This window comes from Panicum virgatum, chromosome 7N (genome assembly GCF_016808335.1).
Source record: "Panicum virgatum strain AP13 chromosome 7N, P.virgatum_v5, whole genome shotgun sequence".
Taxonomy (NCBI): Eukaryota; Viridiplantae; Streptophyta; class Magnoliopsida; order Poales; family Poaceae; genus Panicum; species Panicum virgatum.
Window position 1 is genome coordinate 34,000,403 of NC_053151.1, and position 12,303 is coordinate 34,012,705.

The 12,303-nt window shown below is 49.0% G+C and overlaps 3 protein-coding genes and 1 long non-coding RNA gene across 6 annotated transcripts; 2 read left to right on the plus strand and 2 right to left on the minus strand.

Annotated features, from left to right (window-relative positions):
- Positions 1–1,523: 1,523 nt before the first annotated feature.
- On the minus strand, positions 1,524–6,945 carry LOC120682719. Of its 2 annotated transcripts, none has more exons than XR_005678571.1 (2): positions 6,594–6,945; positions 1,524–2,630 (listed from the first exon to the last, which is right to left on the minus strand). It is a non-coding gene; the product is annotated as an uncharacterized LOC120682719 (long non-coding RNA). The 2 variants fall into 2 exon arrangements; XR_005678570.1 differs by lacking the exon at positions 6,594–6,945 and adding an exon at positions 3,017–3,510.
- On the plus strand, positions 3,250–6,151 carry LOC120682718 (G-type lectin S-receptor-like serine/threonine-protein kinase LECRK3). Its single transcript, XM_039964717.1, has 2 exons — positions 3,250–3,635; positions 3,747–6,151. The coding sequence occupies exons 1-2, from the start codon at positions 3,287–3,289 to the stop codon at positions 5,750–5,752; spliced, it is 2,355 nt and encodes a 784-aa protein (XP_039820651.1). The 5' UTR covers positions 3,250–3,286; the 3' UTR covers positions 5,753–6,151.
- Positions 6,946–8,024: 1,079 nt separating the features above from the next.
- LOC120682848 (putative protein Brevis radix-like 5) lies at positions 8,025–9,792 on the plus strand. Its single transcript, XM_039964880.1, has 3 exons — positions 8,025–8,149; positions 8,266–8,901; positions 9,321–9,792. Exons 1-3 carry the CDS (start codon positions 8,078–8,080, stop codon positions 9,537–9,539), a joined length of 927 nt encoding a protein of 308 aa, XP_039820814.1. The 5' UTR covers positions 8,025–8,077; the 3' UTR covers positions 9,540–9,792.
- A 502-nt stretch (positions 9,793–10,294) lies between these two features.
- On the minus strand, positions 10,295–12,102 carry LOC120682849. Of its 2 annotated transcripts, none has more exons than XM_039964881.1 (2): positions 11,476–12,102; positions 10,295–10,659 (listed from the first exon to the last, which is right to left on the minus strand). In XM_039964881.1, exon 1 carries the CDS (start codon positions 11,998–12,000, stop codon positions 11,488–11,490), a length of 513 nt encoding a protein of 170 aa, XP_039820815.1. In that variant the 5' UTR covers positions 12,001–12,102; the 3' UTR covers positions 10,295–10,659; positions 11,476–11,487. The 2 variants fall into 2 exon arrangements, with proteins under 2 accessions (XP_039820815.1, XP_039820816.1); XM_039964882.1 differs by having other exon boundaries at positions 11,487–12,100.
- Between the last annotated feature and the right edge of the window lie 201 nt (positions 12,103–12,303).

Here is a 12,303-nt window from a genome sequence, read left to right on the forward strand (position 1 = left end):
TGGTAACCGGTTAAACCGATGACTAGGCACCGGTTAAACCGATGCTTACGCAGAAATGCCATCAACGGCTACAAATGGCTACGAGTTTGTGGGCTATATATGTGGCATCCCCGACTATTTTGGAGTTGTTGGAGTTCCAAGACATCACATCCACACCCAAGAACATCTCCAAGCCATCAAAGAGCTTAGTGAACAAATGTTTAGTCCTTAGCACACCTCTGAGAGTGTTTGTGCTAGGTTAGCTCTTAAGTGAGTGCGAAAGCAAGGTGTTGCTGCCTTGTGCGTGGTTCTAGAGCGAACCAACATTGTATCTTGGTGCGCCAGCCATCCTTGGAGTCCTTGTGACTCACCGGCAACGTCAACGACTCTCCGGCTTGGTGTGGAGCGGCGTCGACATCTTTGTGCGAGGGACATGAAGACCCTCATCCTTTATGGAAAAGCTCTTTAGTGGAACCCTGGGTCAAGATGACCGTGGTGACTTGCAAGCCTTGGTGGCAACGCAAGAAAAGTCCCAGAAGAGACTTGGTGGCCAAGAAGTGATACTCTTCGTGAGTGCTTCAACAATGTGGAGTAGGAGTGGCTTAGTGCATAACCGAACCACGAGATAAATCACGCATCAAGAGTTTGCCTCTCTCATCCCCATTTAAGCTTTCGCATTTCATACTTACAACTTGTTTGACTTTGCTTTCTTAGAGTAGCATCAAGCTAGGATTGGCTATAGGTTGCAAAACTTGTTTTGGGATGAGAGTTTCACATTATTTAAATCATAGTTGCACATCTAGATAATGTGATCTATTTTATGTTTTGTGCAAATTAGTTGAAGCCATATGTTAAGGTTTTTTAGTTAGTCTAATTCACCATCTTCCTCTCTTAGCTTACGAGCACCCGATCACTTTCAGAAACCACCATATGGCAGGTTGAAGATTTCCTACAAACAAGAGCAGTTGGTCATAGATATTCAATTTACCGATCTCACTAACCATCTCCTCTACGTGATTCCAGATTGAGCACACCTTAATCGCTATCAAGTCTGACGGCATCCCAAGAGGTATGGTGATCAGTTTTCAGTTTAGCTTAGTGCGTTACTCAGAGGCAGGGTTACCTGATGAGGGTCGCTAGAAAGAAATTAGAAATGTGGACTCATCTCTTTCTGATCTGAAAGATTGCAAGTTGACGGAAATCTGAGTGACTGTAATTTTTTCACTCAGTTTTTATTTCTCTTGAATGTACGATGTGTCATTCTCTGATTTGTCCAAAAAGTGATTGATAACACAAAGCAAAATCACCTGGATGACATGGGGGACAACGACACACAGCTCTGATCAGGTCCACGAGAACAGTCAACTTTTCCGACCAGGTTGCTCTGACTTGGTCGTACCGTCACTCTCAATCCCGAGTGTGTTACCAGCTCAAGCAGTCCACTCGCACAAATTCACAAAATAAGTTTCAATTTTCAAACAACGCACGCCCAGCAACAGGCGATGCCGGCGTGGGCACCGTGGATGATCAGTCCGGACAAGGGGGAACGCAGAAATCTCCCTTCTATATAGCAACATCATACATTAGCCTCGCTCATCGGACTTCTTACAATCCTGTGAAACCAAATCGCTCAATAGTCAATTTACTGTCCAGCATATAGCCTATCATCTAGAATTCAGAAAAGTAATTACTACAAAACAGCACCAAGTTGACAAATTCTGCCCTGTCACGGTTTTGCCAGTGATATAGAGATCAACACGACGCAGTTTTCAACACTGACACTGATCTTGCCATCATTTCCATAGATCTGGTCCTAGCTCCAGTCACGGTGGCTCATGAGTTTGGCTTATCTTTCTCAGCTTGACAATTTGCAAGCTGCATTTAAATCTCTCAAAGACTTCAACACCAGTTCACAACCGACCAGCCTCTGCAGAAAAAGGCAGTAGAACTAGAGGAAATCAACTTTGGAGATAAGAATAGTTGTCTTTTATGCAATTCCAGTGCTCAAATCACTTTCATTATTTTAACATAATTCGTTCCCTGGTTGGAAATTAAAAATTGCACACATCATGTCCACGAGAACAGTCAACTTTTCCAACCAGGTTGCTCTGACTTGGTCGTACCGTCACTCTCAATCCCGAGTGTGTTACCAGCTCAAGCAGTCCACTCGCACAAATTCACAAAACAAGTTTCAATTTTCAAACAACGCACGCCCAGCAACAGGCGATGCCGGCGTGGGCACCGTGGATGATCAGTCCGGACAAGGGGGAACGCAGAAATCTCCCTTCTATATAGCAACATCATACATTAGCCTCGCTCATCGGACTTCTTACAATCCTGTGAAACCAAATCGCTCAATAGTCAATTTACTGTCCAGCATATAGCCTATCATCTAGAATTCAGAAAAGTAAAAACTACAAAACAGCACCAAGTTGACAAATTCTGCCCTGTCACGGTTTTGCCAGTGATATAGAGATCAACACGACGCAGTTTTCAACACTGACACTGATCTTGCCATCATTTCCATAGATCTGGTCCTAGCTCCAGTCACGGTGGCTCATGAGTTTGGCTCATCTTTCTCAGCTTGACAATTTGCAAGCTGCATTTAAATCTCTCAAAGACTTCAACACCAGGTCACAACCGACCAGCCTCTGCAGAAAAAAGGCAGTAGAACTAGAGGAAATCAACTTTGGAGATAAGAATAGTTGTCTTTTATGCAATTCCAGTGCTCAAATCACTTTCATTATTTTAACATAATTCGTTCCCTGGTTGGAAATTAAAAATTGCACACATCATGTTTCAAATAAATACAAATGGACACATGAAAGCAGCACTTCATTCTTTAAGATGGGAACAAAACTATAGTCTCCATATGCTTCTCTAGTAGACTGTCAAGCAATTATTTTTTCCTTATCAGAATTTATCCATAACTGAAAAGTTTTATGCTTAGGTCTGATTCAGAAGTTAAGCATTCATCAAAATGGCTAATCTAATTATACCAGCTGTTTTATAGTGACCTTTGGTCAGCACCACTTACAAGTTGTCGGATGCACCAACTTGATTCAACGAAACCAGACGACTTCATCTCACGCAGAAAAAGCCTCTGTGGTTCACATTCACTGTGTGCTACAATCTCATGGCCTAGCATTCAATGAACTTACCTCCCGTTCCACGAAAATGGCTGGTTAATAATATAGTGGTGTCAGCTCCATTGTCAAACATGCCATGCATTCAGCTCTAATCATCAATTTACCTGTCATCCCACGGAAGTCTTGGTCCTAAGGATGTAACACCTATAGCACGTGATATGAAAATTATATCCTCCTCTGCGCATAAATCTATTGTTCGACAGAGCAACCAGCTAAGACCAATGGCACATTTATTCCTCCTCCTACTACTGTTGCAACTTCCCCACTCATGTACTAGAGCTCAAGAGATTATCAGCACAGGATCCGCTCTGAAACCTGAAGGCCCAAACAGATCATGGCTTTCACCCTCTGGCAATTTTGCCTTTGGTTTCAGATCCCTGGAGACTAACTCCTCACTCTATCTACTTGCCATCTGGTTTGAACAGATAGAAGAGAAGACTATTGTTTGGTACACCAATGGTAGCACACCAATGTCATCTGGTTCAAGCCTGCAATTCACCCATAACGGTACGCTTTCTCTACGTGATTCCGCTGGCGCTGAGGTTTGGAGGTCCCCAATTTCTGGTGGTGCTTATGCCTCCATGAATGACACTGGAAACTTTGTGATTTATGGAGCAGATGGCTCCCCCATGTGGCAAAGTTTTACTACACCAGCAGACACCATCCTACCATCCCAAGAGTTGTCTAGCGGGACTCTCCTCCAAGCTAAGCTCATGGACACCGATTACTCAAATGGTCGGTTCATCCTCAGTCTTGAAACAGATGGCAACCTGACTTTCTACACAGTTGCTGTTCCAACTGGATTCAACTATGATGGTTATTGGTCCACTAACACGAGCGGAAATGGTGGGAAGCTGGTCTATGATGTGAATGGCACAATCTACTATGCCTTGGAGAACAGCATGCAACACCCTATCATTGTCATCATGCCAGCAGAGATGGATTCAATGGATCAGTTCTATCACTGGGCAAAACTTGACCCAGATGGTGTTCTTCGACAGTACAAGTATCCAAAAAAAGTAGTAGTAAGCAGTGGGTTGCCTTCAGCGCAGACAGTAGTGCAAGCAGTGCCAGCAAATATCTGCTCCATTATGTATTCAAATTTTGGCAGTGGAGTGTGTGGATACAACAGCTATTGCACGTTCAACTGGAACCAGACAGAAACAGAATGTGCTTGTGCACCAAACTATTCCTTCTTTGATCCAGAAAGAAAGTACAAAGGGTGCAAACCAGACTTTGCGTTGCAAAGCTGTGACTTGAGGGAGGCACAAGTACTAGAGCAGTTTCAAATGATTCCAATGAATAACATTGATTGGCCTCTTCGTGCCTACGAGCAGTACTTCCCCATGAACAAGACTACTTGCCAAAACTTATGCCTGACCGATTGCTTCTGTGCTGCTGCGGTGTTTGATCAGGATGGACATTGCTGGAAGAAGAAACTACCTCTGTCTAATGGAAACCAAGGAAGTCAAGTTCAAAGGACAGTTTTCCTCAAGGTACCGAAGAATAATTATCCACACCCTCTAGTTAATATTGAGGCTACAAGTAAATGGAAAGCCAATAGGAAGGACTGGATACTTGGAGGGTCCATCGCTATAGGTATCTCTGTCTTTTTGAACTTTCTCTTCATTTCAGCACATATTCTCAGATCAAGCTTTAAGAACCCCACGAAAAAGAACCAAATACAATCATGGACCAGGGCAATGACAAGAGATTTTACTTATAGAGAGCTTGAGGAGGCAACCAATGGTTTCAATGAGGAGGTGGGCAGGGGGGCTTCTGGTATAGTCTATAAGGGACACCTGCATGACGAGTTTCGCACTGGCATCGCAGTTAAGAAGATTGATAGGATCCCCAGAGAGACGGAAAAGGAGTTCACAATGGAAGTTGAAACAATTGGGCATACACTTCACAAGAATTTAGTCCAGCTGCTGGGATTTTGCTATGAAAGAAATGAAAGGCTACTGGTGTATCCATTCATGCCCAATGGCTCTCTTACTAAGTTCCTTTTCAGTGGCATGAGGCCATCATGGGACCTCCGAGTTGATATTGCCCATGGGATTGCAAGAGGCCTGCTCTACTTGCATGAGGAGTGTGGCAAGCAGATCATACACTGTGATATAAAGCCTGAGAACATCCTTCTTGATGACAACTTTATAGCCAAGATATCAGACTTTGGCCTTGCGAAGCTCCTGAAAGCTGAGCAGACACAAACAAGCACTGGAATCCGAGGTACCCGAGGATACTTTGCTCCAGAGTGGTTCAAGAATGTGGGTATCTCTAGTAAAGTAGATGTATATAGCTTTGGGATAGTCCTTCTAGAGATTGTATGCTGCAGGCGGAACATAGACCTGAAGGTTGCAGATGAGGAGCAAGTTATATTGGCATTCTGGGCATATGATTGCTATCGCTGTGCCCGCATTGACTTGTTAGTTGAAGGTGATGAGGAAGCAATTATTAATATGAAAATGGTGGAAAGACTCACAAGAGTCGCTCTTTGGTGCATACAGGATGAACCAACGATGCGCCCAACTATGCTTAAGGTGACCAAGATGCTTGATGGGTCAACAGAGGCTCCCCAGCCTCCTATTGGCATTCCAGCCTTCATAAGTTCACTTCTGTAAAATGGCATTTGTAAGAGCAAGCCATACATGTTTTATTTTCTGTTTTGGAGTCATCTTTATTTTTTTGTGCTATAGAAGGCTGATGATATTGACTGCATTACATAGTAATTGTACTGTTGTTCCGACTGACAATAGGAAAGGGAGCTTTCCCTTCTGTTGGTCATGAAATATGTACTGTTTCCTCCTTTCTACAAAGTGAAGGTCATTGGGAAATAATGGTAGCTGCTACCCAAGATAATCATATAGTGCACTTAATAGCTAGCTATCCCATGCTCCATGAATTCGTCTTACACTATTTGTAAAATAAAAGTAGACTAGCAGTGCGTTACAAGACAGTTGTATTTCAATGAATTGTGTTGCAGTTGTATTTCAATGAATTGTGTTGCAAAGTGGATAATATATTAGTCCTAGAATCATCGACTCCTCGTGCTGGATTTGAGGGCATTTCCAAACAAGAACTATACCGCCCACAGTCAGAGATTCAGAAAAACAGAATATATTATATGGTTGAGTGTATGGATATCCTAATTGGTGAGCGAAGTGTTACTCTCAGTCTCTCACAACGATAACAACTGGAGAGATCTCCAGACTGGTTATTTCTCAGGACAAGGACAATACACTAGTTCTCAAAAAAATGCACTAAGTGAACTGGGTAGCAGACCAGCAGGTATGCTATGGTTCCATGACCATGAGTTAGAATGCTATACTTACTTATACATGGCCAGAGTTCAGATTGAACTATGCTGTTGCTTCCAGCCAATTGTGTCCTAATTCCTACAACCCTAGATCCTACTCTTCGTCACAAAACACAGTCGAGAATAGGAGAGGTCTGAGAACTCACCATCCAACCAGGCGTCTATCGAATCGCATTGGAGGCGCTAACAATCTACCCGTAGGCAGCAGGTGGCCCCCGCCAACGCTCCCGCTTCAACCTCGGCACCAACGTCAGAGCCGAAACGGCCCTAGGCTCCCGCCAGCCACCGCCGCCATGGCCTCCCGCATGAACAGAAGGGAACACCCAGGCCCGAAACAGTCAGCAGCAGCTTCTTCATCTACGGCGGGACTAGTTCGCAACCAGCCCCGCTGGACCGCTTCCCCTTCGCCACGGCGGGTTAGGCGGTGCTGTCGCCGGCCGGATTTTCCTCTTTTTTTTTCACCAGCAAGCAGGATCAAAACCGATTCCAGCGCGGGCCGAATCGTGTCGGGTCTCAAACCCTCGTTTGTTGCAACCAAAAGGATGGGCCGAAGGTTCTTTGCAGCCCAAATAGAGCGCTTGCAACAGTCCAGGTGTCACATACCCCCAAAATAAATAGAAGCTCTTGGAACAGCCCAAATGTGATGCATGAGTGATCCAGCCCAAACAGAAGTAGTTACTCAAATGGTCAAATCTGAATGAACAAGTTTCACCCGACTGTGTTAGTCTGCGCGTAAAACAGGACTTCGTTTCAGAAAAGGGGAAACAGGGGGCCATTCGCAGTCATATAAGGATCGATTCATCACAAAAGTTTCTCCCGCGTGAGCCAGCCTACGCGTCGCTGCTTCTCATCTTCATCCTCCCGACACCGTCCCATTATCCATAGCTTACCACCGCCGCCCCCACCGCTCCTTCTATAGCCTTTGGCCTCGTAAGGCACCTCTCCTAGAAACCCGAAACCTAACTCTAACCACCGTCTCGATCACCACCTGACCAGCGGTAACCTCACCGACGCCACTCACCCACCTCTCACCCCTCGCCGGAGGCCATGGGAACCCTAAGCCCCGCAGTCCGGTGGGCTGTTCCTGACCCTTCTGTGTGGGTTGAATCGAGGTGCTCGCGCCTACAAGAGGCCCAAATTCAGAGCGCGCCTGCACTTCTCACCGAACCAACCAACCAACCACCGCACACCACGCTATCCGCGTCACGTAACGGTAATTTCGGGCTCGATCTCTGGGCGAGTGGGCGTCCTCCGACGGGAAATCCGGGGCAAATTCGAAGACACCCCCGTGCGCCTGCGTACGTGCGCAGCAGTTAAGGCAGCTCTGCCCTCGGTGGGCTGGAACCTGGAAGGAGGACGGCATGGAATTACCAAACGCCTTGCCTTAAATACGGCAATCCCGCGGCATTGATTGCGCGACGGGCTCGCCCGCCCGTTAATTCCGTGCCGCGCCCTCCGCCTCTTTCAAATTCCATCCCCATCCCATCCCCCCTCGCGTCTTCGTTCCAGCGCGGCGGCGCAGCAGCACGGGAGCAGAGCAGGTGCACGGGCGCGGCGGAGCGGAGTAGATCGGGGGGGGGGGGTGTAGGGGAGGTGTCCAGGCCCCGGGGGCCCGCCGCCGGGCTCCGCGATGCACGCGTGCTTCCACGGCGCTGGCGGCGGCAGCAGGGTCGCCAAGTCCGTCGGCATCATCGCCAAGAGCGTACGCCCCAGGCCGCCCGGACCCTGCCGCTTCCCCCTCCCTGTTCGTTCTTCCCATGGCGTGGCGGCGTGTGTGATGTAATGTAACGTGTCGTGTCGTGTCCTTCGCGCGCGCAGATGAAGGCCCTGTCACTCATCAAGGTGAGGGCGGCGGGGCGCGGCGAGGACGAATCGCGGGCGCCGCGGCGACAGCGGCGGCGGCATCGGCGGCGTTCCCCGGAGGCCGAGACGCCGCGGGACAAGGACGCCGCCGCGGCGTCGTCCGCGTCCTCGTCCGCCAAGATCGCGCCGGCGCAGCCGCACGAAGCCGACGCCGCCGATCACCACAAGGATCGCCTCCACGCGGGCGAGGAGCAGCGGGAGCGTGGAGGGGCGAGGCACGAGCACTGCGACAAGTGCTGCTCTCCCTTGGACGGCGGCGGCGGCGCTGGGGACGAGGAGGAGGCCACCGCGGGCGCGCCCGACAGCGACCGGGAGTGGGCGGCGGAGCCGGAGCCCGGGGTGCTCATGACGCTGGTGTCGCGCGGCGACGGCACCAACCACCTCCGCCGCATCCGCTTCAGCGAGGAGTACTTCGGCGACGCCTGGGCGGCGCAGAGCTGGTGGGCCGACAACTGCGACCGCATCGTCGAGCTCTACAGCGTCATCGTCCAGCCCGAGCACCCCTCGCACGGCGACGAGGACGACGACGACGACGATCCGGCAGCGCCCGTCACCCCGTGCCAATCCGAGGACGACGACCACCAACATCCGGTACGCGTTTGATTCGATTTCCCGCTCGCTGCTCCGATCACACACTTGCACTGTGGAGTTTGGCCACCTACCTCCACCGTACCGGAGCAGCTAGCAGCCGCGTACAGCAGCGAGGCAATAAAAGATTTGCAATGCCGCCATAAGCCATGATCCGATTCGGCATCTCGTTTCAAATTCATGTTACGATCGTTGGTACCGGGACTCTCAATCCAGCCATCTTTTCGGCCATGGGCGTACACCTCTCTTGCTTGCTTGCTACTGGCTGTACGCCTGATGATAAATATGGCGGCAGAGTACTGATCATATTTTCCTGTAGCAAATTAAGTCTCCATCTCACAATGCACCGACTGCATAGAATCTGCTCTGCTTTTTCGCCTTCTAGAACAACGAAGGATGATTGCATCGTGTGGGGTTCACAGGATGGGATCGGGGAGCTGGAGTACTCGGCGTCGTGCTCGGCGTCGGCGTCGGGAGGGTCCACCTCCAACTTCTCCGGGCCGTCCAGCGGCAGCGGCAGCGGCGGCGGGTCGGCCAACAAGGTGGACTCCCCAATCCTCGGGCTCGTCACCGAGGCCGACAGCTTCGCAAGGGCTGCCCAGGCGAAACACAGCCACAAAACAACGAGACAGGGACAGTGACACTTACCTGGAAAATTATACCTGTTCATCAGTCTCATTACAACCTGATGAGGACTGATGGCGACCTCTGCTGCATCCTGACTGAAATCCTATACACAACCGTCTCCAACTGTTGTTACAGTGCCTAACTTATACCTAGGCTATTTGCTTGTGTGATATTTTGCTGAAATGTACATAGTGTTTACTATTTAACCCAGATTCGAAATGTAAGATCAAACTCGATCCTATAATAAAGTTTGTTCCTACCAGCTTATGAGCTTATCATGGTGTAGTATCCATTAATAAAAGGTGCCAATCGTATGGCTACATAATCAATTGTACATCGCATGATATGAGCTTCCCATAAGCCCTCCCAAAACAGGTGCAGAACAATCTCTGTTTCGTCAGAAGCAGAAAAACATCCATTTTTCCCAATTTATTGGTGATCAACCATGGTGTAATAGAAAAAAACACTTAAAAAAGACTACAAACACTCTGTTCGCTGGGCTGGAGCTAGTGGGTAGTGCTGGAGTGGTGTGAGAGAATAACACTGTTGGCTGGCTGGTGGCTGGAGGCTGGTGCTGGAGCGGTGTGAGAGGAAAATACTATTGAGCTGGAGGCCAGTAGAGCTACCGAACACAGTGAAATCTGGACACCTAGTTTATACTAGTCCCCTTAACCTGAAGGGAACACTTCTACAACCTTGCTCGACGCTGCTGCTTCGACTAGACCTCCGAGTTCAGTTTATCCTAGGTTTGTAAGGAGTCTGTGGTTTGTAAGCAGCACATATCATCCGATGTAACATTGAGCCAGAAACATTCTTCACAATGACATTTCAGCCAATGTCGCCGTGGATTGGAGTCAAGAACATTGGCATCCCCCAACAAATTGGATGATAATCCTTCTGGAACTTGTTTTCTAGCAGGCCTGATGGAAAGAAGAAAGGATTCGTGATACAGGAACAACACCGAGTGACTCCTGATTTGCTGGTGGTGGTCCACGAGGAGGCTTCCTTTGGCATGAAGGGCCTCGAATGGTCCGTGTCCGTGGCCCTCTGGTGCCCCCAGGCATCCATAAATAGGCCCAGGTTTTTTATGGAGCTGCCGAGATCCCTGTGCTTCCTGAATCCTGATCCAGCATCCTGCCCAGGTTCAATTTAAACTCAGCAATACTACACCATGCCGTCATAAATAAGCTGCAATTTCAGGGGTTGTTTGGATTTATGGGTTAAATTTTAAACTATGTCACATCAAAGAGAATCTTAGTATTTAGAAGTATTAAATGAAATATAATTACAAAACTAATTCCAGAACCACATGGCTAAACTGCGAGACGAATCTAATGAGGCATGTTAATCTATGATTAGCGAATGATTACTGTAGCATCATTGTAGTAAATTATGGATTAATTTGGCTCATTAGATTCGTCTCGCGAATTAGCACTCATCTGTGCAAAAAAAATTATAAACAAATTTTATTTGATAGTCCTAAATAGTAAGATTTTTTTTTTGATGTGATGGGGGCCGGAAAAAAAACTCGTGGAAACAAACAAAAAGAGATATTAGAACACACTGAATAAGTTGAAGGCAGCCAGGCAGAACCAAAATCTTGAGCTATGTAATGCCTACAGTGAGTACAGTCTGCTGCAAGACATTTGTTGCAGCAAATCACCCAAAAAGTGTCTATTATTCCTGAGCAACAACAAGTCCATATCCTAATACCACCAACAGGCCAATCTAGCGTTTCATGTGCAGGTGTATATGGCGAAAGAAATCACAAGTTTGCAGTTCAGTGCGGTTTATGCAATACTGTCAGACAATGGCTTGTGCAACGAAATCACTGTAAAGAACATGGCATTTTGCCACAATCAAAGCAAACTGCACAAATATGCAACTGCCTCCTACTATCAGTATCAAATCATTCCAGTTCCAGCAGTATCCCGTCGAGCATGGTATAACCTCAAAGTCACCTCAGATGCGGTTGGGCCGGACCCAGAAGAGCTCCCTTACGACGGCGACGACGATCGCGACGCTGGGCACGGTGGTGAACAGCACGCCCGCCACGGACATCGGCGGCCGCGTCGTCAGCGGGCCCCTCCGCGCCCGCCGCCGGCGCGCGTACGCCGCGAGCTCGGCGTCGCCCCACCGCTCGGGCGCCGGCTCGATGGCCGCCGAGGGCACGAGCGGCGGCGGGAGCTGGAAGGGGCACCGGGACCGCCAGGACGAGGGCGGGAGGCCGAGGCGCGCCGCGCGCGGGAGGAAGACGGAGGCGAGCGCCCAGCGGAGGAGCGAGGCGCCGGGGCAGAGGAAGGGCGGGTACGACGCGGTGGAGCCCGGGCACGGGACGCGGGAGGCGAGGAAGAGCTGCGAGTGGAGCGACGGCGAGTGGGACGGGTGGGTAAGGATGTGGGTCAGGGCCTCGGTCCGCTGCGCCCACGCGGGAGCGGCGACCCGAGCTTGGGCACGGGGCTTGGCCTCCGCCATGCGGGATGCGAGTGGGGGACGGCGGCGGCGGCAATACCGCGGCAGGAGGGCGAAGGGGGCGCGCGCACGGGAAGCTTTCGCTGACAGGATAAAGCTAGACCATTTTTTTTTGAAGAAAAAAAACTAGGCCAATCAGAAGTTCAGAATTGGATACACAATTGTTTTTGGAAGAAAAAGCTAGGCCAATAAGAAGTTCAGATGGAATCCGCGCGCAGCGTGTTTAGTTCCCACACCAAAAACTTTTGACCTGTAGACACATGTATGAATTATTTAATATTATAATAAAAAATAACTAATTACACA

Coding starts and splice junctions, on each gene's coding strand:
- LOC120682849 (XM_039964881.1), bottom strand. CDS start 12,000: ATGGCGGAGGCCAAGCCCCGTGCCCAAGCTCGGGTCGCCGCTCCCGCG.
- LOC120682848 (XM_039964880.1), top strand. CDS start 8,078: ATGCACGCGTGCTTCCACGGCGCTGGCGGCGGCAGCAGGGTCGCCAAG. Junction 8,150..8,265: donor TCGGCATCATCGCCAAGAGC/GTACGCCCCAGG, acceptor TCGCGCGCGCAG/ATGAAGGCCCTGTCACTCAT. Junction 8,902..9,320: donor ACGACGACCACCAACATCCG/GTACGCGTTTGA, acceptor TGGGGTTCACAG/GATGGGATCGGGGAGCTGGA.
- LOC120682718 (XM_039964717.1), top strand. CDS start 3,287: ATGAAAATTATATCCTCCTCTGCGCATAAATCTATTGTTCGACAGAGC. Junction 3,636..3,746: donor CCTGCAATTCACCCATAACG/GTACGCTTTCTC, acceptor TTTATGGAGCAG/ATGGCTCCCCCATGTGGCAA.